This window comes from Palaemon carinicauda, chromosome 16 (assembly GCF_036898095.1).
Source record: "Palaemon carinicauda isolate YSFRI2023 chromosome 16, ASM3689809v2, whole genome shotgun sequence".
NCBI classification, from domain to species: domain Eukaryota; kingdom Metazoa; phylum Arthropoda; class Malacostraca; order Decapoda; family Palaemonidae; genus Palaemon; species Palaemon carinicauda.
The window spans coordinates 68,687,232-68,714,717 of NC_090740.1; the positions used below are offsets into that span (position 1 = coordinate 68,687,232).

The 27,486-nt window shown below is 42.7% G+C and overlaps 1 protein-coding gene across 1 annotated transcript in view; it reads right to left on the bottom strand.

Moving 5' to 3' along the window:
• Positions 1-21,634: 21,634 nt before the first annotated feature.
• LOC137655058 (annexin-B12-like) overlaps positions 21,635-27,486 on the bottom strand; it is a 112,695-nt gene continuing 106,843 nt past the window's right edge. Inside the window, exon 8 of the mRNA XM_068388952.1 lies at positions 21,635-23,032. Within this exon, the coding sequence (XP_068245053.1) occupies positions 22,907-23,032 (126 nt within the window). The 3' untranslated portion in view covers positions 21,635-22,906. The remainder of the gene's footprint in view (positions 23,033-27,486) is intronic.

Below are 27,486 nucleotides of genomic sequence, written 5' to 3' on the forward strand. Positions count from 1 at the left end.
GCACTGTACGGTGAGAGATTGAAAACGTAGTTTTGAATGAACTAGTGTTTAGTCTCCTTCCCAGCCACTGATTTTTTTATCTTAATATATGTTTACTGTTTTTTGCTTGTATTAATGTGCTCACATTATACGACTTATTTCGCAATTATAACCTTTTGATGAGGGTAGAATTGCGTGCTTCAGGTAGAAATCAGTTTTATTCATACCTAATGTGAATTGTTGAAAGATTCGATTTCAGTGAAGTAAGTGCAAAACAAAAAATCGTAGTGATAAAGTGATAATTGCGCAAAGTGTTATCAGTGTTGCGACCGAGGGTTCGTCTGTTCGTGCTTGTCGTTCGCCTAGTCCGAGACCTCTTGCAAGCTCCCAAGCCCAGGGGAGAAGTAATGTCGTACGACTTATGGGTTCGAGAGGACTTGATCAGCGAACAGACGTTCCCTCTATGGTTTCAGGCGTGTCTCATCAACACCGCACCTACCATAAGACGAGCGAGACGTTTTTCTCCTCGTCATCCGAAGGCTTCTCGCGTAAGAAACCGTGAAGAGGTTTCGAGGTCCTTTAAGCGAAAGTCAGTCCTTTCAGGACAGGTCCAGCGTCCTGGTTGTAACCATTAGGACAGCTCTGACCCTATGCAGTCATCGGAAGACTGCTCGCCGCCTAAACAAAAGCGTAACACAGGCTCCGAGAGTCTTTTTGTAGGCAAGGTTTTGCAGTCACAGACATTACCCTCGTCTCTTACCGCAACCATTCCCGTTGATCCTAAATGGGTTGTACGGCAAGACATGCAGAATAAGCTTGCCTCTCTTATGGAGGACTATTCTGTTGAGCAGGTTCACGATGATCCTCGCCGCTTAGCTGATCGAGATCCTGGCCGTCAGCCGCCCAAACGAGCCTTTGCTCGTCCTGTTGACATTGACGTTACAAAGTCACGTCAATCGTGTTTTGTAGAGCCTCACTCGATGCAGTCCCGTGTTGACTCTCAGCCGCTTGTGGACGTTCAGCCGCTGCCGCTTGCTCTTGTTGACGTTCAGGACGTTCACCAACCAGCATAGTTGACTTGTTTTGACGTTGAGCATCAAGCACCGCAGTCAAGAGTTGTTTTGACTGCTCAGTCTAAGCAGTCAAGGCAGTCTCGAGTTGACGTCGAACGTCCTCCCGCACCTGTTGTTGTTACTGGTCAGTCCTTTAAGCAGTTACATGACATAGCGTCCTTGACTGCTACTGTTGCTCCTTTGCGTGTGGACTCTGCTTGTCAAGCATTGCCACCACGGCAGGTCTCTCCCTTGCTTGAGACTCGGCAATTGTCGGACAAGGTTCCTTCAGATGAGGAAGTTGCTGATCCCCCTCCTACTGATATTCCCTTGAGGACTCTGTCAGACGGAGAGCAGCCTAAAGCTGCTCAGCCCTCTATGGACTTTAAATAAATCATGCTGATTTTTAAGGATCTTTGTCCGGATCTTTTTGTAACTGCTGCTCCTCGTTCGCCTAAACGTCAGAGTTTACACTAGGCCTAGCTACTTCAAAGCCGTTGTTTTATAAGCTAGTGCTCTCTCGCTCTTCTAAGAGAGCTTTACGTTTGCTAGGCGACTGGTTAATCACCAGGAGGAGTTTGGGGGAGACAGCCTTTGCTTTCCCTACTTTTAAGCTGGCTTATAGAGCGAGAGTCTGATATGACACGGGAGAAGTTCTCGGCTTGGGAGTTCCTGCCTCTGCCCAGATAGACTTCTCAAACCTCATAGACTCTCCCTGGCGCCTGGCCATGAGACGCTCCAAGATTTTATGGTCGACTTCAGAGCTAGACCATCTCCTGTTAGGAGTTTTTTTTCGAGCGTTTGAAGTTTTGCTGTACAATTATGTCATGCATAAACAAGGCTTTCAGGGATGGCTCCAATGATCTGACAGCCACGTTCTCTGCAGGAACAAGTCCCTCAGGGATGGCTCCAATGATCTGGCAGCCATGTTCACTGCAGGAGTACGTAAGAGGCAAGTGCGGTCAATGTGTTCATTGTCAAGACAAACTTCACGATGAAGTCTACCAGGCTGTCTTGACAGCATTAATGGAAGGCGACTGGATGGTCTCTCTCGACCTTCAGGAGGCATACTTCCACATTCCTATACACCCGGATTCCCAACCGTTTCTGAGGTTTGTTTACAGGAATGTGGGGTACCAGTTTCGAGCCCTGTGCTTTGGCCTCAGTCCTGCTCCTCTCGTGTTTACGAGGCTCATGAGGAGTGTGGTAAAATCCCTCCATCTATCGGGGATCCGAGCCTCCCTGTACTTGGACGACTGGCTTCTCAGAGCATCGTCCAGTCTTCGCTGTCTGCAGGATCTACATTGGACGTTGAGTCTGGCCAGGGAGTTGGGACTTTTGGTCAACCTAAAAGTCCCAACTGATCCCATCCCAGATTATTCTATATTTGGGGATGGAGATTCGCAGTCCAGTTTTTTCGGGCTTTTCCGTTTGCCACCCGAATAGAACAAGCCCTGCTCGAAGTCCAACTAATGCTGAAAAGAGAACGTTTGTTCAGTCAGCAGTTGGAACAGTCTCGTAGGGACTCTCTCATCCCTGGAGCAGTTTGTCTCACTAGGGAGACTACACCTTCTGCCTCTCCGGTTCCATCTAGCCTCTCACTGGAACTAGGACAAGACGTTAGATACGGTATCATTCCCAGTCTCCGAACCAGTAAAGGCATGCCTGAAATGGTGGGACAGCAATATCAGTCTGAGAGAGGGACTATCCCTAGCAGTCAAGAACCCAAACCACGTGTTGTTCTCAGACGCGTCGGATTTGGGTTGGGGTGTGACCCTGGACGGTCGGGAATGCTCGGGTCTGTGGACCTCAAGTCAGAAGAGCATGCACATCAACGGCAAGGAGCTATTAGCAGTCCACTTGGCCTTGATGATATTCGAAAGCTTTCTTCGAAACTAAGTGGTAGAGGTCAACTCAGACAACACCACAGCTTTGGCGTACATCTCCAAGCAAGGAGGCACACACTCCTTCACGCTGCTCGAGATCGCAAGGGACCTTCTCATATGGTCAAGAAATCGAGGCATCTCCCTGTTGACGAGATTCATTCAGGGGGACTTGAACGTCTTGGCAGACTGTCTCAGTCGGAGGGGTCAGGTGATACCCACGGAATGGACCCTCCACAAGGACGTGGGCAAGAGTCTTTGGGCTACTTGGGGTCAACCCACCATAGACCTCTTTGCCTCCTCGTTGACCAAAAGGTTACCAATCTATTGCTCTCCAATCCTAGATACAGAAGCAATCCACATAGACGCGTTTCTATTGGATTGGTCTCTTCTGGACTTATATGCATTCCCACCATTCAAGATAGTCAACAAGGTACTGCAGAAGTTTGCCTCTCACGAAGGGACAAGGTTGACGTTGGTTGCTACCCTCTGGCCCGCGAGAGAGTGGTTCACCGAGGTACTTCAATGGCTGGTAGACTTTCCAAGAAGTCTTCCTCTAAGGGTAGATCTGTTACGTCAGCCCCACGTAAAGAATGTCCATCAAAGCCTCCCCGTTCTTCGTCTGACTTCCTTCAGACTATCGATAGACTCTCAAGAGCTCGAGGCTTTTCGAAGGAGGCAGCCAGTGCGATTGCAAGAGCGAGGAGAGCTTCTACCATTAGAGTATACCAGTCGAAGTGGGAAGTCTTTCGAGACTGGTGCAAGTCACCATCTGTGTCCCCGTCCAGTACCTCCATAGCCCAAATCGCAGATTTTCTTTTACATCTGAGAAAGGTTCGCTCCCTTTCAGCTCCCACGATTAAGGGCTACAGGAGCATGTTGGCTTCGGTCTTTCGACATAGAGGCTTAGATCTTTCCAACAATAAAGATCTCCAAGATCTCCTTAAGTCTTTCGAGACCTCTAAGGAACGTCGTTTGGCAACTCCTGGATGGAACTTAGACGTGGTCCTAAGGTTCCTCATGTCAGACAGGTTTGAGCCTCCCTGAAGGATCTCACCCTCAAGACACTTTTCCTAGTGTGCTTGGCTTCGGCTAAAAGGGTCAGTGAACTTCATGCCTTCAGTAAGAACATCGGCTTTTCTACAGAAAAAGCCACTTGTTCACTTCAACTTGGTTTCCTGGCCAAAAATGAACTGCCTTCTCGTCCTTGGCCTAAATCTTTTGATATTCCTTGCTTATCAGAGATCGTAGGCAACGAACTGGAAAGAGTATTATGTCCTGTTAGAGCTCTTAAGTTCTATTTAGCTCGTACTAAGTCATTACGAGGTAAATCTGAGGCATTATGGTGCTCAGTTAAGAAACCATCATTGCCTATGTCAAAGAATGCTTTGTCATATTTTATCAGATTTTTAATACGAGAAGCTCATTCTCACTTGAATGAGAAAGACCGATGTTTGCTTAAGGTTAAGACGCACGAAGTTAGAGCTATAGCAACCTCCGTGGCCTTCAAGCAAAATAGATCTCTGCAAAGTATTATGGACTCGACTTTTTGGAGAAGCAAGTCAGTGTTCGCGTCATTTTACTTAAAAGATGTCCAGACTCTTTACGAGGACTGCTACACACTGGGTCCATTCGTTGCAGCGAGTGCAGTAGTGGGTGAGGGTTCTACCACTACATTACCCTAATTCCAATATCCTTTTTAATCTGTCTCTTGAAATGTTTTTAATATTGTTTTTTGGGTTGTACGGAAGGCTAAGAAGCCTTTCGCATCCTGGTTGATTTGGCGGGTGGTCAAAGTCATTTCTTGAGAGCGCCCAGATTAGGGGTTTGATGAGGTCCTGTTGTATGGGTTGCAGCCCTTAATACTTCAGCTCCTGGGAGTCTTTCAGCATCCTAAAAGGATCGCTAGGCTTCGTGAGGAAGACATACTAATAAGGCAGAGTAATCGTCTAAGTCAACTTTCTTACCAGGTACCTTTATATATTTGGGTTTTGTTATGATATAACTGTCAAAAACTAAGCATATACGCTGTAAACTTAATTAACTCTGGTCTCTACCCACCACCATGGGTGTGAATCAGCTATTATATATTCACCGGCTAAGTTAAATATTTAAAAATGATATTTTAATTATAAAATAAATTTTTAATATACTTACCCGGTGAATATATAAATTAAAGGCCCCCCCTTCCTCCCGATAGAGACCCAGCGGGATGAGAAAAATTGGGTCTGTTTACATGTATATGCGGTATCTGGCCGATAGTTGGCGCTAGTGGGCACACCCGCAACCTTCATAGCGATCGCTCGCGAGTTTTTGTGTGTTTTTCTGTCGAGCCGCCGGAGGCTCAGCTATTATATATTCACCGGGTAAGTATATTCAAAAATTTATTTTATAATTAAAATATCATGTTTAAAGTGTAATGTGCACATATTGAGTAAATAAAAGTATTTCATTTTAAAATTTTAGAAATGGTGTGGGGGAGATCTTCGGAAAAATTCCACTTTGTTTATAATACAGAAAATCTGTCAACTTATGTGTCCTCTGTCCTCTGCATTGTGAGAAGTCTGGTATTGGGAAAATTTTCCTTTTATGAGTTCTCTTCACTGGTTAGTACATCTTAATGAGATTACATGTTCTGCTAAGCGTTTGCCTTCCATATCAAGCTTTCCTTTAATCTAGGTTCTTAGCTGCGTTGTGTTTTAAACTTGTACTGTGTACCTTGTAAGAACACTGTGATTACTTCCACCTTCATTCTGCAAACTTATAAAAGAGGCCAGTGGTGATAGAAGTTTGCCCAAGGCTGAATAACAAGTATCAAAAGCTGAAGTTATTTCTTCAGTTTGGTTTTTTTAGATTTCATTTCAGAACTATTCAGTTGGGCAAGGTTTATGTTAGTCTAGCCAAGTGACTGGTTACCTTGAACTATTATATAATTATAACGTGTGAGGTTGTTTTGCTTGGATTTATGTTTTATTTAGGTTTTCATCCTTTCCATTTTTTTATAATCCGACACCTTCCTATAAATGTTTTCACTTCTGTTGATTAGGGGTATGGCTAGCAGTGTCTGATAATTTTTTTGGTGGAAGGAAAATTAATTGTAGCAAAAGATGGGGGGAGGGGATGTAAAGGGAGCTAGTGAGGGTTGAAGAGCTAATATAACGGGGGTAAAAAGTGAATATCAAGAAAGGTTGAAAATGGCATATGACAGGGTGAAAGTAATGAAACTGGTAATTTAGAGGAGTGGAAGTTAAAAGAAAATTTTGTTGGGATTGCAAGTGATGTGTGGGGCAAGAAGTTTGTTGGAGGCAGCATGAGAAAGGGTAGTGAAATGGTGGAATGAAGGAGTGAAGGTAAAAGTGGAAAAGAAAAAGAGGGCTTTTGATGAATGGCTGTAGAGTAATAGTGTAGAGAAGTATGAAAGATATAGAGAGAAAAATATGGAAGTAAAGCGCAAGGTAACCAAGGCAAAGAGGGCAGCTGACCTGAGGTGGGGTCAGGGATTGGGTCGTTCATATGAAGAGAATAAGAAATAGTTTTGGAAAGAAGTGAAGAGAGTAAGGAAGGCTGTTAAAATGAGAGGAGGCAAGGAAAAGGTGGGTGGAAAATTTTTTTGAAAGTTTACTGAATGTTGAGGATAATAGGGAGGCAGATATAATTGCTGTTGCAGGTGTTGAGGTGCCAGTGATGGGGGATGAGAATGAGAGAGATTACAAGTGAGGAGAGGTTTAGGTGAAACGAGAATAGGAAAAGCACCTGGTATGGATGGTGTGAGATCTGAGATGTTAAAGGAAGGGGGTGTGACTTTACTTGGATGGTTGGAGAAAGTATTTAATATTTGTTTTATGTTGTCAATGACACTAGTATACAGGGTTTGTGCGTGTATTGTACCATTATATAATGGTAAGGGAGATGTGCATGAGTGTTGTAATTAAAGAGGTATTAGTTTGTTGAGTGTAGTTGGAAAAGTGTATAGTAGAGTATTGATTAATAGGATTAAGGATAAAACAGAGAATGCAATCTTAGAAGTACAGGGTGGGTTTAGAAGAGGTAGGGGTTGTATGAATCAGATTTTTACAGTTAGGCAGATATGCGAGAAATGTTTAGCAAAAGGTAATGTGTATGTTGCATTTATGTAAGACATTCACACTCTTGTGTGAGGCGCTCACGTGGGAGATGCTCACACTCGTGAGCGTCTCCTTGAGTGAGACGCTCACAACCTTGAGCGAGGCGCTCGTGATTATGATCACAGTCATGAGTGAGACGATCCCGATCGTCACCATACTGATCGCCAATTCTAGTTTAGTGATCGTCAGATTACTGATCATAATTTTGTCAATCATTTAACACACTATAACCGATCGCCGACAATTGCCCATCGTCAACCACTGGAAGATCACTGATCATCGATCCCCAATCTTCAAGGTTCGATCTCCGATCCCCAAGTATCTATCTACAGCTCACATAGCATCACCTCAAAGCTCACTGATAGCTATGCTGATCGTTGACCCCCTGCTTGCGGGTCACCAGTTCTCTGATTCAGTAGATCTCAAATTTACCAGATATCAGATTCGTCAGCGGCCAATCACCGTTTTTCAACGGCTAGATGATCCCTGGTGTTGCTTTTCAATACCACCGTTCACTGTTTTAATGTTTGACAGCTAGTCATTCTTTGCCTTACACGACGGTAGCTTGTCATTCGCTTGACGTTCACTGGTTGGAGGCTTGTGATCACTATAAGCTTACTCCTCTCAAGGCTTCTAATCAATAACCACTTCCATGAGTGGGAACTGCTCAAGAGAGCACTCTCTCCTAGATGCTATAGGTTGTCAACTCACTCTTGGGCTTACTACTTAGACCTTTTAGAGTTGGAGTTTTAACAGTGTTTTCCTTCTGGGAACCTAAAACTACACACTTCTTTGATGACAGGGATAATAGGCTAGCGCAGAACTCAGTGCCCCTCGCTCTTTTGGGTTCTTGTTTGTATATCACAGGGCTTCTTGGGTTCCCGAAGTTTTTTCGCCTTCTGCGAGATCAGAGGGATCCTCTTTAAGGTGACCAGGTTTATGCATTGTATCTGGTGCACAAGGGAATTCACCTCCCATGAAAATAGGTGTTTTCACTTACACTTCGTTCATGAGCAAATTGCCTCAGGAACCAGGTTGCTGCTTTGGTTGCTACCTTCTCCCTTGTTGTCCCGTTTAATATAGGGTTGCTCACGAGCCGACTTTGCTTGAATAGGAGCTACGCTAGTTAGGCAGTCCCCTGGAGCAAATCGGATCTCGGATGTGGTAGGGGTAGTAGAACCCTTGAATCTGTTCCTCCCCCTCCAGAAGGAGAGACAGCCTCATGAGGTTACCGCTATTCTCTCCCTTTTAGAGAATGAAATTCTGTGCTGTCTAAGCAACAGCTGTAGCAATTTACATGCTACGATTCGTGTTGGCCCTGGATGGGTGACCATCGAGAAAAACAGAGGTTGTTGAAATTTTGTGTTCTCCCTATCTCCGTTGGCCCTTATGCCCTAGGACCGTAGTGGAAACACATTCAACCTCCATCTGCATCCGTTCCGGGGAAACCTTTTCGTCTACACTTCATGAAACTCGGTCTTGTTCATGAAGTGGGCTGATGACTTCCTTTTGTAACTGGAACTCTTTGTTAGGCCGAAGTGGTTGGGAAAGAATATATTCCTTCCTCATGGAAGAACCCCCCCCACGAGCACAAAATATTCGGCACGTCTTTTTTACCAAGGAGAGAGAGTCCACATTTCAGCTACAAAAGATACTCTCTTGTATCTTCCATCTTCCTTCAGGAAAGGGGAAGTCATGGTCTCTTTTCCCCCTCATGATTGGAACATCCGATTGATCTCATAGGAAGACGGACGCCAGGATACTGCTGAGTTTCGTCGGTCAGAAGTCTCTAACTTTAGTCTCTTCTCGTGAGACGAGATTAACCTTCATACCTTGTCATGCAAAGGAAGGTTTTGCGATGAATCAGTTAGCCCATAATTTCCGGAATAGGATTGTCCCTCGTCTTGAAAACCTCGGTCTACTGACTTAGCTTAAAAGTCTCGAACTCCTGCGAGACATCTTCAGTTTACCTCGATCTGAAAATTTGAGTAATCAAAGGAAAGACACGAAGGTCATATCCTATACGGGTATCCGTAGACTGGGTCATTAGCCTGTAGAAACTTCTGCAGGTTCGACAAGACTACATCAGTCCCCGTCGAGTACGACCTCTGAAGAACTAGCTGTGTCCAAGGTCCTTCGGCACTAAGGATCGTCCTTCCCTTGGTTCTCTGCAAGACCTGAGCAAGAAACTGTCCGGATAAAAAGACTGGCAGATGAGAATCTCTCCAAGTGATTCCTGGATTTGACGCTTCCTATAGAGACATCAAAGAAAATTGGGTGGGGGGAGGCCACATACAGTACTATATGTCCCTAGGACTATGATCAGAGCATGAATGATACCGTCTCTGAATCCTCTATTAAGCACCATCTTCCCTCGGAAAAATGGCGGTGGGAATGACAGTGATTCGTCGGTTTCACATTCCTGGGAAACACTCCTGCTTCTGCGTGGGCTCCCCTTCAGGATATCCTGTCCACGGGTTTGGATTTTATAGAATTCACCCCTTTGCATAAGTCTTCCTCCTACAGCCTCTGTTTTAGAAGTTTTCCTTCGAGAAGCGGAATGAATATCAATGACAGGCATTGATCTTCTTTCTGTGGGAGAAGGACTGCGGTCACCTGTTGGATTCCCTTTTACGAGCAATTTTCTGTGAGAAAAGAATAAATGGCTTATCCCCACTTCCGTGCAAACTTGTAGTCTGACTTGTCTCATTAAGGGACTTTACTAGCACATCGGTCTAGCCTCCGTCGTCTTACCGGAAAGACAGGTCATATCCAGTGCCACGTCTACGAGTGGAGAACCCATTACGGACTTCCTTTACGACTATATATTCCGTGGTAAGGGTCAAGTGAAGTCTGTTTTCTCTTTTCAAGGGTTCTATTCCTGTTATCCACTAAAAATTGCCTTCGAAGGGAATGAGCCGTTTGGCTTAGGCAACGGAAGACCTTTGCTCGTCCATCGAGCATCTCCAATCGTTGCTGTCCACAGAGTTTGAACCGATTTACTAGTAGTGGGGTAATACAGCAATTTACGGGACGGGTGGCTTTCTTCAGTCACGGGATTCCTCCTCAATGATCTAGGACACCTAAAAGTGCACATCTTCTGATCTCGAAGACAGTTTCTCCCAGGATGGCCCTCGACCGAAAGAGAGACGTACCCTTTGAGCCTCCCTCAATGTCTCTAGCTCACGGCGAGAAACAAGTAACATCCAATTTTGCTCCGGACAGCCTGAACCTTGGGTTCAAGCCCTCCAACTGGGAACCTGCCACTTTGTAATCAAGGTTGTAACACCAGTGATTACTTGAGGACATACCTCAAGGAGGGTGATTTCCTAGCCCCAAGGGTACAGCAGGTTTTGCCAATTTTGAATTACCTAAGGGAGTGCATTAGACTCCCATTCCTGACTAGGACACACTGGATCATGTACTCGTCATTGTACTGTACCTCCTTTTCACTCCAGTGGTTATATTGAGGCCATACCTCTGGAAAACTGTAATTGAGCTCGCTCCTCAGGTTCAGCATACTTCTCTAACCCTTGGAAGGTCAAATGAGGTTGTAAAGATCTCGTTCAGGACTGGGACACAGGTCCTATATCAGACACGGAATCCTTCCTTCTCCTCGTAGAGGTAACCCAGAGCTCATAACGTTTTAGGGTAGAATCCGTCCATTACGTTTACACGCAGCTCCCTTGTGACACAAACCGTGCTATTGGTAGGGTGAAAAGCATGTGTGCTCTCCACCTCACCCTACCTGCAAGACGTGACCTACAGAAGACCCGATATGGTTTCTCTATTGCTCCTGTGGTGGTGACACAACACTTGGTTTAAGGATACCTCAGGTTCCTTGTTGGATAAGTAGCAGAAGGTTAAAGGCATTGGTTACTTTTGGTAATTTTGGGATGGATGAAAGCATGTCAGGCTCTTATACTTTCATCATCTTCCTCTCTTGGGGAACAGCACCATGGGTCACTTTGCAAGCTGGCTTCAATCGCTGTAAGTATTAACCACTTCCCTTGTGTAACCAAGTATAGTTTATTGTTATATAATTGTACACGTCCCCAACACCTCCTGCGAGTTAAGCCTTGGAAAACATTATTTATGTGTAGGATTCCTATTTAGATTAGGAACATTCTTTCCTAGACGTTTGTATATCTCTCACGACTACTTGGGTTGCTCAGGCCGCTATCATACTTACTTGTATTGATAAGCGAGGTGGCAAGGTTTCCCTCGATTACAGTCAAATACTGTACTAGGTAAAACCGGGTCAATGACTAAGCTAGTAGTAAAACTTACCACCCTCCTAAGAGTGAGTCATCCACATAAATAACGAAAGATTTGTTAGGATAGGAACAAATGGCAAATTCGGAGATAATTTGTATTTTTCCACAACTAACTAATACAATTATGTGTTGATAACTAAAAGAATATGTTTGGAAGATTGAAAGACGTGCGCGTGGTTAGGGGGTACGGCTAACGGTATGTCTGATCATTTTTTGGTGGAAGGAAAATTAGTTGTAGCAAAAGAGTGGGGGGACAGAGTAGGTGGATGTAAAAGGGAGCTAGTGATGGTTGAAGGGATAATAAAATGGGGGCTAAAAAGTAAATATCAAGAAAGGTTGAAAATAGCTTATGACGAAGTGAAAGTAAGAGAAACTGGTAATTTAGAGGAGGAGTGGAAGTTAGAGAAACTGGTAATTTAGAGGAGGAGTGGAAGTTAGTAAAAGAAAATTTTGTTGGGATTGCAACAAGTTTGTTGGAGGCAGCATGAGGAAGGGCAGTGAATGGTGAAATAAAGGAGTGAAGGTAAAAGTGGAAGAGAAAAAGAGGGCTTTTGAAGAATGGCTGCAGAGTAAATGTAGAGAAGTATGAAAAATATAGAGAAAAATGTGGAAGTGAAGCGCAAGTAAAGTGAGGCAAAGAGGGCAGCTGACCTGAGGTGGGGTCAGGGATTGGGTCATTCATATGAAGAGAATAAGAAGTTTTGGAAAGAAGTGAACAGAGTAAGGAAGGCTGGCTTAAGAATTGAAGAGACAGTGAAGGATGGAAATGGGAGGTTGTTAAAAGGAGAGGAGGCAAGGAAAAGGTGGGCGGAATATTTTAAAAGTTTACTTAATGTTGAGGATAATAAGGAGGCAGATATAATTGCTGTTGCAGGTGTTGAGGTGCCGGTGATGGGAGATGAGAATGAGAGAGAGATTAAAAGAGAGGAAGTGAGGAGAGCACTAGATGAAACCAGAGTAAAGGAAAATCATCTGGTATGGATGGTGTGAGAGCTGAGATGTTGAAGGAAGGGGTTGTGACTGTACTTGAATGGTTGGTGAAATTTACAGAAAACGGAGTAGGGTAAACTACACAAAACACTGGTCAATTGAGAGGAGGTTCCAGGTAACTCCTATGAAAGTAGTTCTCGGTAAGTATGTTAGGGAAAATACAAATTACTAATAATTTGTGATTTTGTGTTGTCAATGGTACCAGTAGATTGGGTTTGTGCATGTATTGTACCATTATATAAGGGTAAAGGAGATGTGCATGAGTGTTGTAATTCAAAGGGTATTAGTTTGTTGAGTGTGGTGGGAAAAGTGTATGGTAAAGTACTGATTAATAGAGAATGCAATCTTAGAAGTACAGGGTGATTTTAGAAGAGGTAGGGGTTGTATGAATCAGATTTTTACAGTTAGGCAGATATGCGAGAAATATTTAGCAAAAGGTAAGGAAGTTTATGTTGCTTTTATGGATCTGGAGAAAGCACATGATAGAGTTGATAGGGAAGCAATGTAGAATGTGTTGAGGTTATATGGAGTTGGTGGAAGGTTGTTGCAAGCATCGAAAAGTTTCTACAAAGGTAGTAAAGCTTGTGTTAGGAGGGGAAATGAAGTGAGGGATTGGTTTACGGTAAGAGGGGCTGAGACAGGTATGTGTGATGTCGCCGTGGTTGTTCAACTTTTATGTTGATGGAGTGGTGAGAGAGGTGAATGCTCGAGTGCTTGGACGAGGATTGAAACTGGTAGACGAGAATGACCATGAATGGGAGGTAAATCAGTTGTTGTTTGCGGATGATACTGTACTGGTTGCAGATGCAGAAGAGAAGCTTGGCCGATTAGTGACAGAATTTGGAAGGGTGTGTGAGAGAAGGAAGTTGAGAGGTAATGTGGGTAAGAGTAAGGTTATGAGATGTACGAGAAGGGAAGGTGGTGCAAGGTTGAATGTCATGTTGTATGGAGAGTTACTTGAGGAGGTGGATCATTTTAAGTACTTGGGGACTGTTGTTGCAGCAAATGGTGGCGTGGAAGCAGATGTATGTCAGAGAGTGAATGAAGGATGCAAAGTGTGGGGGCCAGTTAAGGGAGTAGTAAAAAAATAAAGGGTTGGGCATGAATGTAAAGAGAGTTCTGTATGAGAAAGTGATTGTGCCAACTGTGATGTATGGATCAGAGTTGTGGGGAATGAAAGTGACGGAGAGACAGAAATTGAATGTGTTTGAGAGGAAGTGTCTAAGAAGCATGGCTGGTGTATCTCGAGTAGATGGGGTTAGGAACAAAGTGGTGAGGGTTAGAACGGGTGTAAAAAATAAGCTAGCAGCCAGAGTGGATATGAATGTGTTGAGGTGGTTTGACCATGTTGAGAGAATGGAAAATGGCTGTCTGCTAAAGAAGGTGATGAATGCAAGAGTTAATGGGAGAAGTACAAGAGGAAGGCCAAGGTTTGAGTGGATGGATGGAGTGAAGAAAGCTCTGTGTGATAGGAGGATAGATGTGAGAGAGGCAAGAGTGCGTGCTAGAAATAGGAATGAATGGCGAGTGAATGTGACGCAGTTCCGGTAGGCCCTGCTGCTTCCTCCGGTGCCTTAGATGACCGCGGAGGTAGCAGCAGTAGGGGATTCAGCGTTATGAAACTTCATCTGTGGTGAATAACGGGGGAGGGTGGGCTGTGGCACCCTAGCAGTACCAGCCGAACTCGGTTGAGTCCCTTGTCAGGCTGGGAGGAACGTAGAGAGGAGAGCCCCCCCCCTTATTTTTTCCTTTTTTTTGTTATGTTTGATGTTGGCTATCCCCCAAAACTGGGGGGAAGTGCATTGGTATATGTATGTATGTATGTAACTAATACAAGCCTGTAGTTAGTTATATAAAGTGGTCCGCCATCACCTGTCTCCCAGTAAGTCCTGCATGCAATCAAAAAGTGACGTTACTTACAGCTGTGAGAGTATATATAGGTGGCTGGGTAACCTCCAGCCACCCCCTGTCTACCCACCCAAGTGGTTAGGCAGGGTTTGCACCTCGCATTTTAAATCTGATGACCGCCTTCCAGCTCCGCTGAAAGTATATCCACATAAATAACTATAAGTTTGTATTAGTTAGGGAAAAATACAAATCTCTTGAGTTTGTAATTTTTACTTTGATATAAGTTTACATCTCAAAACCCTGGATAGGTGTGGTGGGTCGTACACGACCAGAGGTTTAAAAAACAACAGTTTTTTTTGCCATAATTTTTCCTCCGTATTAGTTGTGAGTGATATCGACCTGCGAGACCTCAGTTCAGTGTGCACAGCAGTCGGATGAGGACGCATTTCATCCCAGCTCTATTCCTTTTGCTATTTGTGAGATACCCTCGGGTCGAGCTCGACCCATCAATACCTAATTAAGGTAAGTTGTGTAATATCAAATTTTTATATAATTATTGAATATGCAGTAGTGTTTAGGCTTATATGAAAAAGGATTGTTGTAAAGTGTTTGTGAATGTCTTCTACCCCGTATGTTTTTATAAAATAGCTCCTGTTTTTGTAAGTTTGTACCTTTATGATAACTTAATTGTAATCATCATTTTATTATATTTCATTACAAAATAATCTATAAATTTCATTCTAGCTACCTTAACCCTTTTACCCCCAGGCTCTTTGGAAATTTCCAACCCTTAACCCCCAAGGGGTTATTTTTTCCCCAGCACATTTTGCAGTATATATATTTTTAAATTGCTCTAACAGCCTTACTTTTTGTCATAGAGAGGTCAGGTTGGTCTTATTCTCTTGCAAAATGCCTGAATTTTCTAAAAAAATTATCAAAAATATGAAAAAAAAAAAAATTTTTCATAGCATTTTTTTGCAAGGACGTACCGGTACGTTCATCGGGGTAAAGGGATGGCTTTTGTGAAACGTACCAGTACGTCCTTTTGGGGGTAAAAGGGTTAATAATTTTCTGCAAATCCTCAAAGAATTTTATTAGCAAATGACTCGCTGATATTGACATGTCTTTATCCATTTCAGGTAGCAGATTTGACCTTCCAAGGTGATGTGGTTGGCGGCCATTTTGTGAGCATATCTGAAACAAGCTGGCATAGCTCTATGTATTCCTCTTTTTTTATAAAATTTCTGATATTTTCATGCATAAATAACATGCTCAACAATGGATATAAAGATTTCATTTATGAAAAAAATCAAAATAGAAATCCGAAGAAGAAAAAAAAAACCCAATAAAAATGTTGAAAAGAGGATAGATTTTTTTAGCAAAAAAAAAAAAAAACACAAATTTTTCTCATCTCGGGAAACGTTCCCTTATGGTTCCTCCCCCCCCCCCTGGATCTCAGCAAATGGTGCTCAATTATCGTAGAATAAGTGCTTAGAATAGTTTTAGTTTATTTCCATATTTAGATTTTAGGTGAATTCTTTTTGCAAAGTCATTTTTTCTTTATACTTTTTTTTTAATTTGTAATAATTATTTATTTTAGATTTAGCTATCATTTACGTTTTTGGAAGAATAGAATATTTTTTGAAGTTTTTTAATAGTAAACGATTGTGAATTGCTTCGTAAATGAATTTTTTATGAATTTTTTTGTGACCTCGGGTCGAGGTTGACCCATCGATACCTAATTAAGATGGTCAAAATAATAATGATACCTATCCAGGGTTAAATAAGGGATATCATGGGATTGGAGAATTGTGCTGAATGAAAGATCTTTTTCACACATTCTACACCAACTGCTCAGTCTGTTGGAAGAGCTGCAGATTTGGCACAATCCTTTTGTACCTTTTTTGGACTCCAGAAAGGGAAAGGGGAACTAGAGCGCATCATGGAGGTAATCCCATCTTACAACTGCCTCAAGTGGAGGGATGCTTAGCTAGCTGATGAGCGAGGTGGAAGAGGACTGGGCAGTGAAGTCCTCGCACATGGATGCCACCTCCTGTTCATTGGCTGTTGTCCTACCTTCACTTCGACTCTATCAACAAAGTTGTTATATCACCCAAATTCACAGAAAGACCCAGTTCTAAAAGCCACACTAAAATGGGTCTTCAGAATTCTACATTACTGTATACTATTACTAGTGGAAAAGTCTACTGGTTGCTGGTGACTAGTAATTTACCTCACCAACTTGAATAAGTTTCTACTACTGTACAAACTCCATTCAAAAGTGAAGACAGCAAGTACAGTAAGAACAATTCTATATACTGTACAGGTATACTTTCTTGACATGAGAGACTTGATCTTCCAGATCCCAGTACATCAGTCAAGAAAATTCCTCCGGTTGCCCTTTTTGGGAGGCCTGTTTTCCTGTTCAAAGTTCATTGCTTTAGACTGTTGACCACCCTTCACACTTATCTGGGTGGGTGCATTCCAATTTTGTTTGGCTTCTGAGGTACCTGGAGGATTGTCTGATCCCTGATCCCCTCATTCACAGGGAGCTAATTCTTCAGGACAAATTTCTCTCCTCTTATCACGATCTGGGGATCTTGGTGGATCTGGAGAAGTCCAGTCTCACAAACAAGCAGAGGATGGAATGTCTAGGGATGGTAATAGACTCGAAAAAGGAGTCTTCATCCGATGATTGGGTCACAATACTTGAATGACTAGTTGGCCATTTTCCATGCCATCAACAGCTACCAGCAGTTACTGAGTCACCTGTCATCAATAAAGAAACATGTTACTCACTACAGTTTGCATCAGCGGTCATTACAAGGGTGTCTGAAGAGAGACTGGTCACAGTTAAGCAAACCCCATCAGCTTGTTCCTGGGTAACAGGAAGTGAGGTCCAATCTGAATTGGTGACTGGGAGTGTCTTCCCCCAGAACTACCACTTGTTTAGTATGCTTCAAACAAAGGTGGTTTGACCAACTAAAGAAACAACTTGTCATAATCCTATGGTCATAAGACCCTACCATTTACCCGTCTGGAATTGAATAATTCTAGCAGGGTCCGATAGGTCACTCAGCCACTTTTGATAAGAAGCGACAACACTACCATAGTGATGTATGCCAAAAAGCCAAGAGGTACTGTTTCACATCGCCACCTCTGCAAATTAGCAATGACAGTTTACGTATGGACACTGAACAAGGCAGTCGCGGTGGCCTATTTGGTAACCTTCCTGACTAGTGATCACCAAACTGAGGTTCGAGTTCCGCTCAGACCCGTTAGTTCGTTTAGTGGCTGCAACTTTACCATCCTTGAGCTAAGGATAGTGTGTTTAGGAGAGCCTATAGGTCTACCTGCTGAGTCAGCAGCCATTGCCTGGCCCTCCCTGGTCCTAGCTTGGATGGAGAGGAGGCTTGGGCATTGATTATATGTAAATGGTCAGTCTCTAGGGTATTGACCTGCTTGCTATGGCAATGTCTCTGTCCCCTGCCTCTGCCATTCATGAGCAGCCTTTAAACCTTAAACCTCAGTGCTCCAGCAAAAAAAGAATGTGATCACTGACACCCAGATCAACAAGGACAAGTGCTCTCTTCATCCAAGTGTTGAGAACCTCAACTTTGTGGGTTTCTAAACAATCAACCTCTTTACAATGAGAATCAAGAAGCACCTGATTTACTGCTCACAAATTCCAGATCAGGCGGCAGCGTTTGGCAACATATTTCATCGTCAGGGGGACAGCTTAGACGTCTATGCTTTTCCATCATTTTACCAAATTCAAAGGGTGGTATACAGGATGCTGTGTACCTAAAACTTGATAATGTTACTAGGCCCCTAATACCCTACAAGGAGAATGGTACCTGTATTTACTAAAGGTTCTGACGTGTTAGACTTAATTTCTCTGCAGCTTCACTTGCAGAGGCACGACAACTCCGATATCTGTCATCTCACTGGTGGAGGCTATCCAGTACAGTATCTCCTCTGGGCAAAGTCTTTCAGTGAGGCAAAGTGCAATAACTGCCTGGATTCATGTGGAAGGATTCCACAACAGTCTACCAGGCAAAATGGGCGGTCTTCCTGTGGAGCCTTATTCAAGTGATTGCATACTTCCTTGTATTTCTTTCAGCAGTGAAAGGCTTATCGCCCGGCCTTGAGTCAACTTACAGACTGAAAGGTGTAGACCTGTTTTTGTCTTGGGAGTTGACAATGCTTACAAGGAGCTTTGAGCAGTCCTGCCCTCTGGAAGACCTTGGACTTCTGCGTATAATGAGACCAGAGTTCCGAGGTCCCTGAAAAAAGGCCACTACAAACCTTTAAGCTAAGCTTCTAATAAGGACTTAACTCAAGAATGCCCTCTTATTAGCTTTGGTCTCCACGAGAGTGGATGAATTGTACGAGTCATTAGTTCTACTTGTCATTCCAAGGGATGGTTCCACAAGAAGTGTTACTCAACTTTGTCCATGAGTTTGTTGGAAAACTCAAAATCCAGCTGTAAGCTATAAGATTTGAGTCTTTTTTTTCCATCTCATTTAGGAAAACTACTGACAATCTAAACTATTTAATCCTCTCCCTCATGAGGGGATTAAGATGATACATAATTGAGGTGGACAAAACCCTTCAGACCATGAATACAGAAGCTTTTCAACAGTTCGATCAGAATGTAAAAGAAGCTCTAAAAGCATTAGCTCTTCCTGGCTTCGAGAAACTATTAACCGATGACAAACCCTGGCAGAAAGTGAGCCAGAGGAACTGGTACAGGCTTGTGCTCCTGGGTCAGAGGAGTAGGTCCCATGGTAGCCTTTAGTAAGGACCTGTCAGTGGGCCAAGTCCTTAAAACCTGAGTTTGGGAATGCATGACAACCTTCATGGCCCTTATTTACTTGAATGCAGCCACAAGTTGCTTGTTAAGTTTTCTTCATGTTCTGTGGTAGTATTTCTTCAGCAGGTGGTGCAACTCAACTAGCTCCCATTCAGGACTAAGCATCTAATCTAAGATACGAGTTGCGATGTCAGTCTAGGGGTTAAGGAGTTGAACTGATATGTCACTATGCAGGTAAATTGAAATCATACTGCTATTAAAGAACTTAATGTATAGTTAGGAATAATATAAATTACTTTTAAATTTGTCATGAAAAGATTGCCAGTTTCTTTGGCTGCAGTAGACTATCTTCAACATATTATTGGGTATTGGAGATTGAAATAGGTTGAAATATATTTTGTCTATCTACCTACCATGGTACTTCCCCCAATATTGGGAGGTAGGCAATGTAAAAAAATGGGAGATTTTTCTTGTCACTGTTCCTCCCTGCCTGACGAGGGACTCAGCTGAGTTTAATTGGTAATGATAAGGTGCCATAGCACACCTCCCCCGTTATCCACCACAAATGAAGCTTCCTGTGCAGACTCCCCTACTGCTGCTACCTCAGCGGTCACCAAGGTAGCAGCAGTCCGTCTAAATTGTCACAATTGTTCTGCCATTCATAGCACGCTCTTTTGCCCCTCTCTCATCTGTCCTGTCACCTAGGCCTTTCCGCACTCCATCCATCCACCCAAACGTTGGCCTTTGTCTTTTACTTCTCCCTTCATCTCTTGCATTCATTACCTTCTTCAGCAGACTGCCATTTTTCATCCTTTCTACATGGCCAAACCATCTCTATGCATTCATATCCACTGGAGCTGCTAATTCATTTCTCACCCGTTCTTACCCTCACTAATTCGTTCCTAGCCCTATCTAATTGAGATGCGCCAGCCATATCCCTCGGACACCATCTTGAACACATTCAATTTCTGTCACTCCGTCATTTTCCGTTTCCCCCAACTCTGATCCATACATCACAATTGGTACAATCTTTTTCTTGTACAGAACTTACATTCCTCCCTAACTCAATTCTTCCACTCCCTTCACTGCCCCCAAGACTTTACCTCCCTCATTCACTCTTGACGTACATGTGCTTCCACTCCACCATAAACTGATCTACTTCCTCGAGTAACTCTCCATTCAACATGACTTTCTATCTAGCACCACCCTTCCTTCTCGTACATCTCATAACCTTAGTCTTACCCACATTAACTTATAACTTCCCTCTCTCACACACACTTCCAAATTCTGTCACTAATCGACACAGCTTCGAGTCTGCAACCAATTACAGTATCATCTGTAAGCAACAGCTAATTCACCTCCCACTCATGATCACTTGTCTATCAGTTACAAGCACTCGAACATTCATATCTCTTACAGCTCCATTAACAAACAAGTTGAACAACCATTGCAATATTGCACATCCGTCTCAGCCCCACTCTCACAGGAAACCACTCGCTTCATTTCCTATCCTAACACATCCTTTAACTCTGCTGCTTGCAACATTCTTCTACCAATTCTAAATGATCTCAATAAATTCCACATTGCTTCCCTATCAACTCTATCATAAGCATTCTCAAGATCCGTAAATGCAATATATACCTCCTTACCTTTTGGTAAATATTTCTCACATTTCTGCCTAACCTTAAAAATTGGATCCATGCATTCCCTACCTCATATGAAACCTCCCAGAGATTCTAAGATTGCATTCTCTGTTTTATCCTTAATCGTATTAATGAACACTACCATACATTTTTCTAACCACACTAAAACTAATACCCCTAGAATTACAACTCTCATGCACATCTTCCTTACCTTTGTATAGTGGAAAAATACTGTACACACATACTCAGTCTTCTGACACCATTGATAACAAACAACATAAACAATCTCGTCAGCCATTCCAGTACAGTCATACCCCCTCCCTTTAACTTTACATCTTGGCCCTAACAGTGTCCATACCAGGTGCTTTTCCTGCTCTTGTTTCATTTAATGCTCTCTTCACTTCCTGTCTTGTAATCTGTCTCATTCTTCTCTCTCAACACCTGCAACAGCAATTCTATCTGCTTCCATATTATCCTCAACATTCAGCAACCTTTCAAACATCCAGCCCACCTTTTCCTTGCCTTATCTCCTTTCAATAACCTTCCATATCCTCTTTCACTGTCTCTTCATTCCTCGAGGCACCTTTCCTCACTCTTTTCATTTCTTTCCAAAACTTCTTATTCTCTTCATATAAACGACCCATCCCTAACTCCACGTTCAGTCAGCCTCCCTCTGCCTCAGTTACCTTACGTTTTATTTCCACATTTTTCTCTATCTCACATAGTTCTCTATACTATTACTCTGCAGCCATTCTTCAAGTGCCCTCGTTCTCTTCCACCTTTATCTTCACTCCATAATTTTTTTGTAGGTTAAAGAAATATTTTCGTTAAATTGTCTAGAGTTTTCCGTCCCTCAAGCCAGAGGGATTTCTTTTTGGCTAAGAATAGAAAATACACTTAAGAGGTTATAATACTAAATGTAGAAAGTTATTAATTGTGGAAATTATTAGTATGTAGGATATTTAATCAAAATGTAATATAATATTTAATGTTTTCATTACTAAGAGATTACAGTGCAGGGCATCATTAATGAACATCTCACATTTTCCAGCCATCACCAAAATAAAGGACAAGCAGTAGATATCAAATGAGAAGTAATACTAAACTCTTAATTGAGTGTCCTATTTGTAGCTTTATAGAATGTGGAAGTGTTTTCATTCCTTCGTTTACAATATGTGCAAGCTGTTTACATCCTGACGTCAATAGATAAATCTAAAAGGCACTTAACAAGGAAGAAGAAGAGCTGGATGGATAGTTCATATGAATTATAAATATCACAGTTATCCCGGGGCTTTTGGCAGTCAAAATTTTCATGTCACATTAGGATCATGTTTAACAAGATACTTCGGTAAGTTTAGAGAAATATCTTACCATATTATTTGCGTGATACAGATCACCTGAAAAAAGAATAAACAAGTATATTGCATTTATGTTTTGTATTCCCTGGTTTATTGGTAGTTGTGGCTCCCCCAAAGAAATTACAGAATTATTGTGAAAAAATTAAGACATTCTCTTTATAGAATATTTTCTATGTTCACTGCATTATTTTAACATCTTTTGAGTAAAACTTGTTCCTTCATGTAATTAAAATATTACAGCTAACAACAAACATGAGTAGATAAATTATTTTTTCACTTTTAGAATGACATACTACAAATGCACACAGGCTGAGAAAAGTCAGAAAGTCTGAGCAAAGCTCTTAAGTTTGGCTGAAGGTTAGGAGGCAAAATACCTGTGGTGGAATGGGCATTGTCTATTGGATAGATAGATAAAAGATGTTATCAAATTTACCTCAAGATTTCTTAGAGGGTGAGTGTATTGAAACTAGGAGATATCTTGGTGAAGATTTTTCATTTTTTCAAGCCGTTTAGATTCTTTCAATTGTTGATACTAATGATTGAGTCTGGAAAGAATCCTTTGTATTTTCCACTTATTTCTTGAAGGTTCGAAATGGCTGTACAGGAAACATTTTAATTATGCAACATGTATTGAGGCTTATCAATTGCTTGACTGGAAATTATATGACATACTACTAGTTTTCTCGAATCGTGTGGATGTTGCCCCGAAAGGTTAGCTAGACTTCAAAGATTCTGATATTGAAATTCAAGGTTGTGGCATCATAATCTCCTAAAAACAAAATATCAGACTATGTAAAAATTGACAATGATTTTCATCTATGATGGTACTGCCTATGTAGAGATGCATTTCTACGCAGCTCACACTATCTTAAGCGCCAGTTGTATGCAATGGTTACCATTGCTAACCAGCGGTTGATGAAGTTTACTGCCAGCGCCTTAACTACCGTTGATAATAGCAACGAGTAGTTTACCATAATCTCCGGCTGTGTCATCCTTAACGGCGTCAACCATGTCTACGTCAAAGAGTTCCTTGTATTTTGTGCGGATGTCAGCCAAATCAATCTGTGTAGAGAAAAGGAAGTTGAAAAGATATCTATGTACAAAGGCAACTTATACAAAGAGAAATTAATATATATATATATATATATATATATATATATATATATATATATATATATATATATATATATATATATATATATAAGACAATTAATATACTGTATAGAGAAATAAGCTATTTTTGATAAACAGTGTGCAAAGACACTCAAAATGTTGAGGAATCAAATTGCTATATGAAATGTGTTTAGAAACTTTAGATAATTTACAGATACCGAATTTTAGATTATTATTAATAAATATGAAATTAATACAATTGCAACTCTGTGAAATGACAAAGTTGGAAATAATTTGTATTGTTCCTAATACAAACGAAGTTATTTATAAGGATTATCTTATGGCAAAGCTGGAAGGTTAGCCATTAGGCTTTTAATGCGAGGTGGCAACCCTACCTGATCGCTATAGCAGGGAGGGTAGTGGGTGGCTGAGGGGTACCCAGCCACTAATAGCTACTCATCGGTGAACTACGTCACTTTTTTATTGCAGGCAGAACTTTTTTGGGGACAGGTATTGGCAGGACAATTTGTATAAATAACTACAGATTTGTAAGTTAGGAAAAAATGCAAATTGTTTCCAAATTTTGTTGTGTGTTTCTTCACTAACAAACTACATTATTTATTGGGATGACTCCCCCACATTAGGTTGGTAAGTCGAACCACTGGCTTGGTCATTGACCTGGGTGCTCCCTGTACAGTTTTAGACTGTATCTAGAGGAGACCCTTGACACCTTGCTAAATAATACATAAGTGAATATGATAGCAACCTGTGCATTCTGTTTGGTTGTGAGAGAGATAGCATTTGAATGTTCAGGTAAGCATATTCCAAGTTAAAAATAGGAGTGTTCTTTACATATATAGACGTTTCCCAATGCCTACTTCGCATTTGGAAAGTGTACAAGTATAAAATTATAACTATACTAGGTTATGCAAGGGAAATGGTTATTACCTGCAGAGGATGAGGCCAGCTTGCAGAGGAAACCATGGCACTGTTCCCCAAGAGAGGGGAAGATGAAGAAAAGAAAAGAGCCAGGCATTCTGATTCATTATTCCCAGAGTTAACCCGGGTAACCAATACCCTCGCCCATCTGCTACTTGTCGAACAAGAAGCCCAGGATATTCTTAAACCACTTGTTGTGCAGCCTCAACAAGACTGAAAGAGAACGTATCTAGACTCCTGTGGGTCATGTCTTATAAAGAGTGGGCAGTGAAGGCTGCCCGATGCTTTCATATGTCTGCTTGTAACACTTGCAACACTGAAAAGTTGCATTTAATCACCATGGATTTACTGATCCCCTTGACATTGTGATCTCTAGGTTGTCAAGCTGGAGGAAGGTCAGGATTTAGAACAATCAATGACCTTGTAAATCCATGATGAAATGGTGTTCTTTGAGACCCTCCTTTTAATTCTACCCGCTCTGATGAACAGGGCTGACAGCCGGGGCCGAGTTGTTGCAGTGCATCTAATAAATCTCAAACTTCTCACGGGGCATAGTAATAACAGATCTGGGTCATTGGTTACAGAATGTAGACTCTTAATCTTAAAAGGCCTGAATCTAGGGTCCAGTCCATCTGAATTTTGAGTCTTTGCAACGAATTCAGGGAAGAAGCCAATTGTCACCTCCCCCCATCACCTTGGATGCTCTATGTCGTATGCGAGACCATAAAGTTCACCGACTCTTTGCAGAGGCTAGAGCGATCAGGAACGCTGTCTTCAAAGTGGGATTACGGTCTGTTGCATGGCGTAATGGTTCGTAGGAGGACCTCAAGACGCGAACCACGTTCCAAGGGGGAGGTCTTATCTCCGACTGGGGGCAAGTGATCTCATAACTCTGTATGAGTAAGGAAAGCTCCAATGAAGAGGAAAGGTATAGTCTATTCAGTTTAATGGCTAGGTTTAAGGCTGATCAATAGCATTTTACCGCCGAGACCGAAAGGAGTTTTTCCTTCTGAAGGTATACAAGAAACTTCTATTACTGGAAAAGTGGCATTGAGGGAAGAGATACCCTTTCCACCACTCCAACCACAGAAAACTGTCAACTTTGATGGGTATACCAAGGCAGAGAATCTTCGTAAGTGTCCAGACATCCTTCTCGCAACTTGTTGCGGAAAGTCTCTGTTAGAGGAGATGCTGGACAGCCGTACAGATGGGACAGCCTTGTGAAAGATGTCCACGTGTGGTAGTTTGAGTAGACCTTGTCATGGATATAGTTCTCTTGGGATATCTACTAACAGTTGCAGAAGGTCTGAGAACCGTTCTGCACGATTTCACAGCAGAGCTATGAGGGTCATCATTAGATTGTTGGATGCTCTGGTCTTGTTGAGCATTTTTCTCATCAGTCAGAATGGGGGAAAGGGGTACACATTGATATTGTCTCATTGTTGTTGGAATGCATCTTGCCATAGAGCCTGTGGGTCCGGGACTGGGAAGCAATACTGTATAGCGGTAGCCTGAAGTTTAGGGACGTCGCAAATAGATCCACTATCTGAGTCTCTCTGCTCAAGTTGTCTGCAAGCACATTCCTCTTGCCAGGAATGAAGTGAGCTGATAGGGTCACCGAATGTTCTTTTGTCTATCTTAGTATCTCTACTGCTAGATGGCATTGGGGCTGCAAAAAGGTACCACCTTGTTTGTTTATGTAAGCCACCACTGTAGTGTCACTCATCAGCACTACGGAGTGACCCGCTAGCAACAGATGGAACTGCTGGAGAGCTAGAAAGGCTGCTCTCATCTCTTAGAGATTTATGTGCTGGTAACTTTTGGACTCGAACCAAAGGCCGGAGACTGTGTGATGCAGCAAGTGGGGCCCCATCCTTCTTTTGATGCGTCTGTGTAGAGCATCAAGTCCGGAGGAGGGACAAGATCTAGTTCTTTTAGGAGGTTCTTCTCTGCCCCCCACCACTGAAGATCTATCACTTAATCCTGTCCTATAGAGACTAAGATGTCCGGGGAGTCGGAATGTTGGTTCCACATGGACTTAAACTGCCATTGCATGGATCTTGTCCCGAGACAGCCGTTGGGAACCAAACGAATCAGGGAAGTTAGGTGGCCTAGGAGGCATAACCACTGCTGGGCGGTAAGATCTTCCTGTGTGAGGAAGGGTCTTGCCACTTCTCTTAGCCTTTGTACTCTGTCATCTGATGGAAAGACTTTCTGGAGGTTGGTGTCTATAATCATACCGAGATATACCAGTTTCTTGAGATGGGAGCAGTGATGACTTCTTGAGATTTATCACAATCCCCAGATCCTGACAAAATTCAATAAGCATGTCTCGGTGATGAAGAAGGGTCATCGCCGTGTCTGCTAGAATCAGCCAATAGTCGAGGTATCTTGAGAGATGAATGCTGTTCTTGTGAGCCCAAGATGACACTAGGGTGAACACACTGGTGAAGACCTGGGATGCTGTTGCAAGACTGAAGCAGAGAACATTGAACTGTTCACGTTTGTTTTCGTATACGATTCTAAGATAATTCCTTGAAGACGAATGGATTGGGATCTGGAAGTATGCGTCTGGGAGATCCAGAGGGCATATGAAGTCCTTTAGTCTTATTGCCTGGATGACCGTGTCTGCGGTCTTCATCCAGAACGGAGTTCGTAGAACAAACTTGTTCAGGGGCGAGAGATCTATGATTGGTCTCCATCCGCCAGACACTTTTTTTCACAAGAAAGAGTTGACTGTCGAAGCCTGGAAACCCGTCGAAGACCTCTTGGAGAGCATCCTTCTGCAGCATGCTCTGGACTTCGGTCCAGAGGGCTTTTTCCTTTACGGATCCCTTCATATAGCTCACTAGAATTAGATCCCTAGTCAGAGAAGGAAGAGATTGAATGAACGGGACGTGATACCCTACGCCAATCACTGCGATCATCCAGGAATCTACCCTGTGGGATTGCCACCTCTCCCAGTGGCATTGCAGGCATCATCCCACCGGGGTACTAATGAGAGGATGGCCCTCCCTAGCGGGTGAGGCCACCTCAACCGCTGACCCTACCACCTCTCTTTCCCCTGAAAGTTTTGCTGCCCTTTTGGTCTTTAGCCTGAAAGGGCTGCTTAGACACTTGAGCAGTTCCTGCAGACCTGGATTTCAAGGGATTTGATGTGTTGGGCTGATTTCTAGGAGGTTGGGAAGCCCTTTATAAGGCAGAGAAGTCATGGCACTGTGGAGGAGAGAATCCTTGGAGGATTTTCTCCACCTATCAGCTGCTCTTTCTACCTCTGGGTCGAAAAGTGCGGATACCTTGAGGGTCGAGTTTCTAAGTCGCGCAACTTCGGCTTTTGGCGCCTACCCGTGGAATCTCCCAATCACGGTATTCTTCCACTTCAGGATTGCATTCGCCGACAAGTTAACTGAGTGGTGCGAAAAGAACTCCAGAGTCTGGGTACTAGACTAGAGGAAAGACTCCAA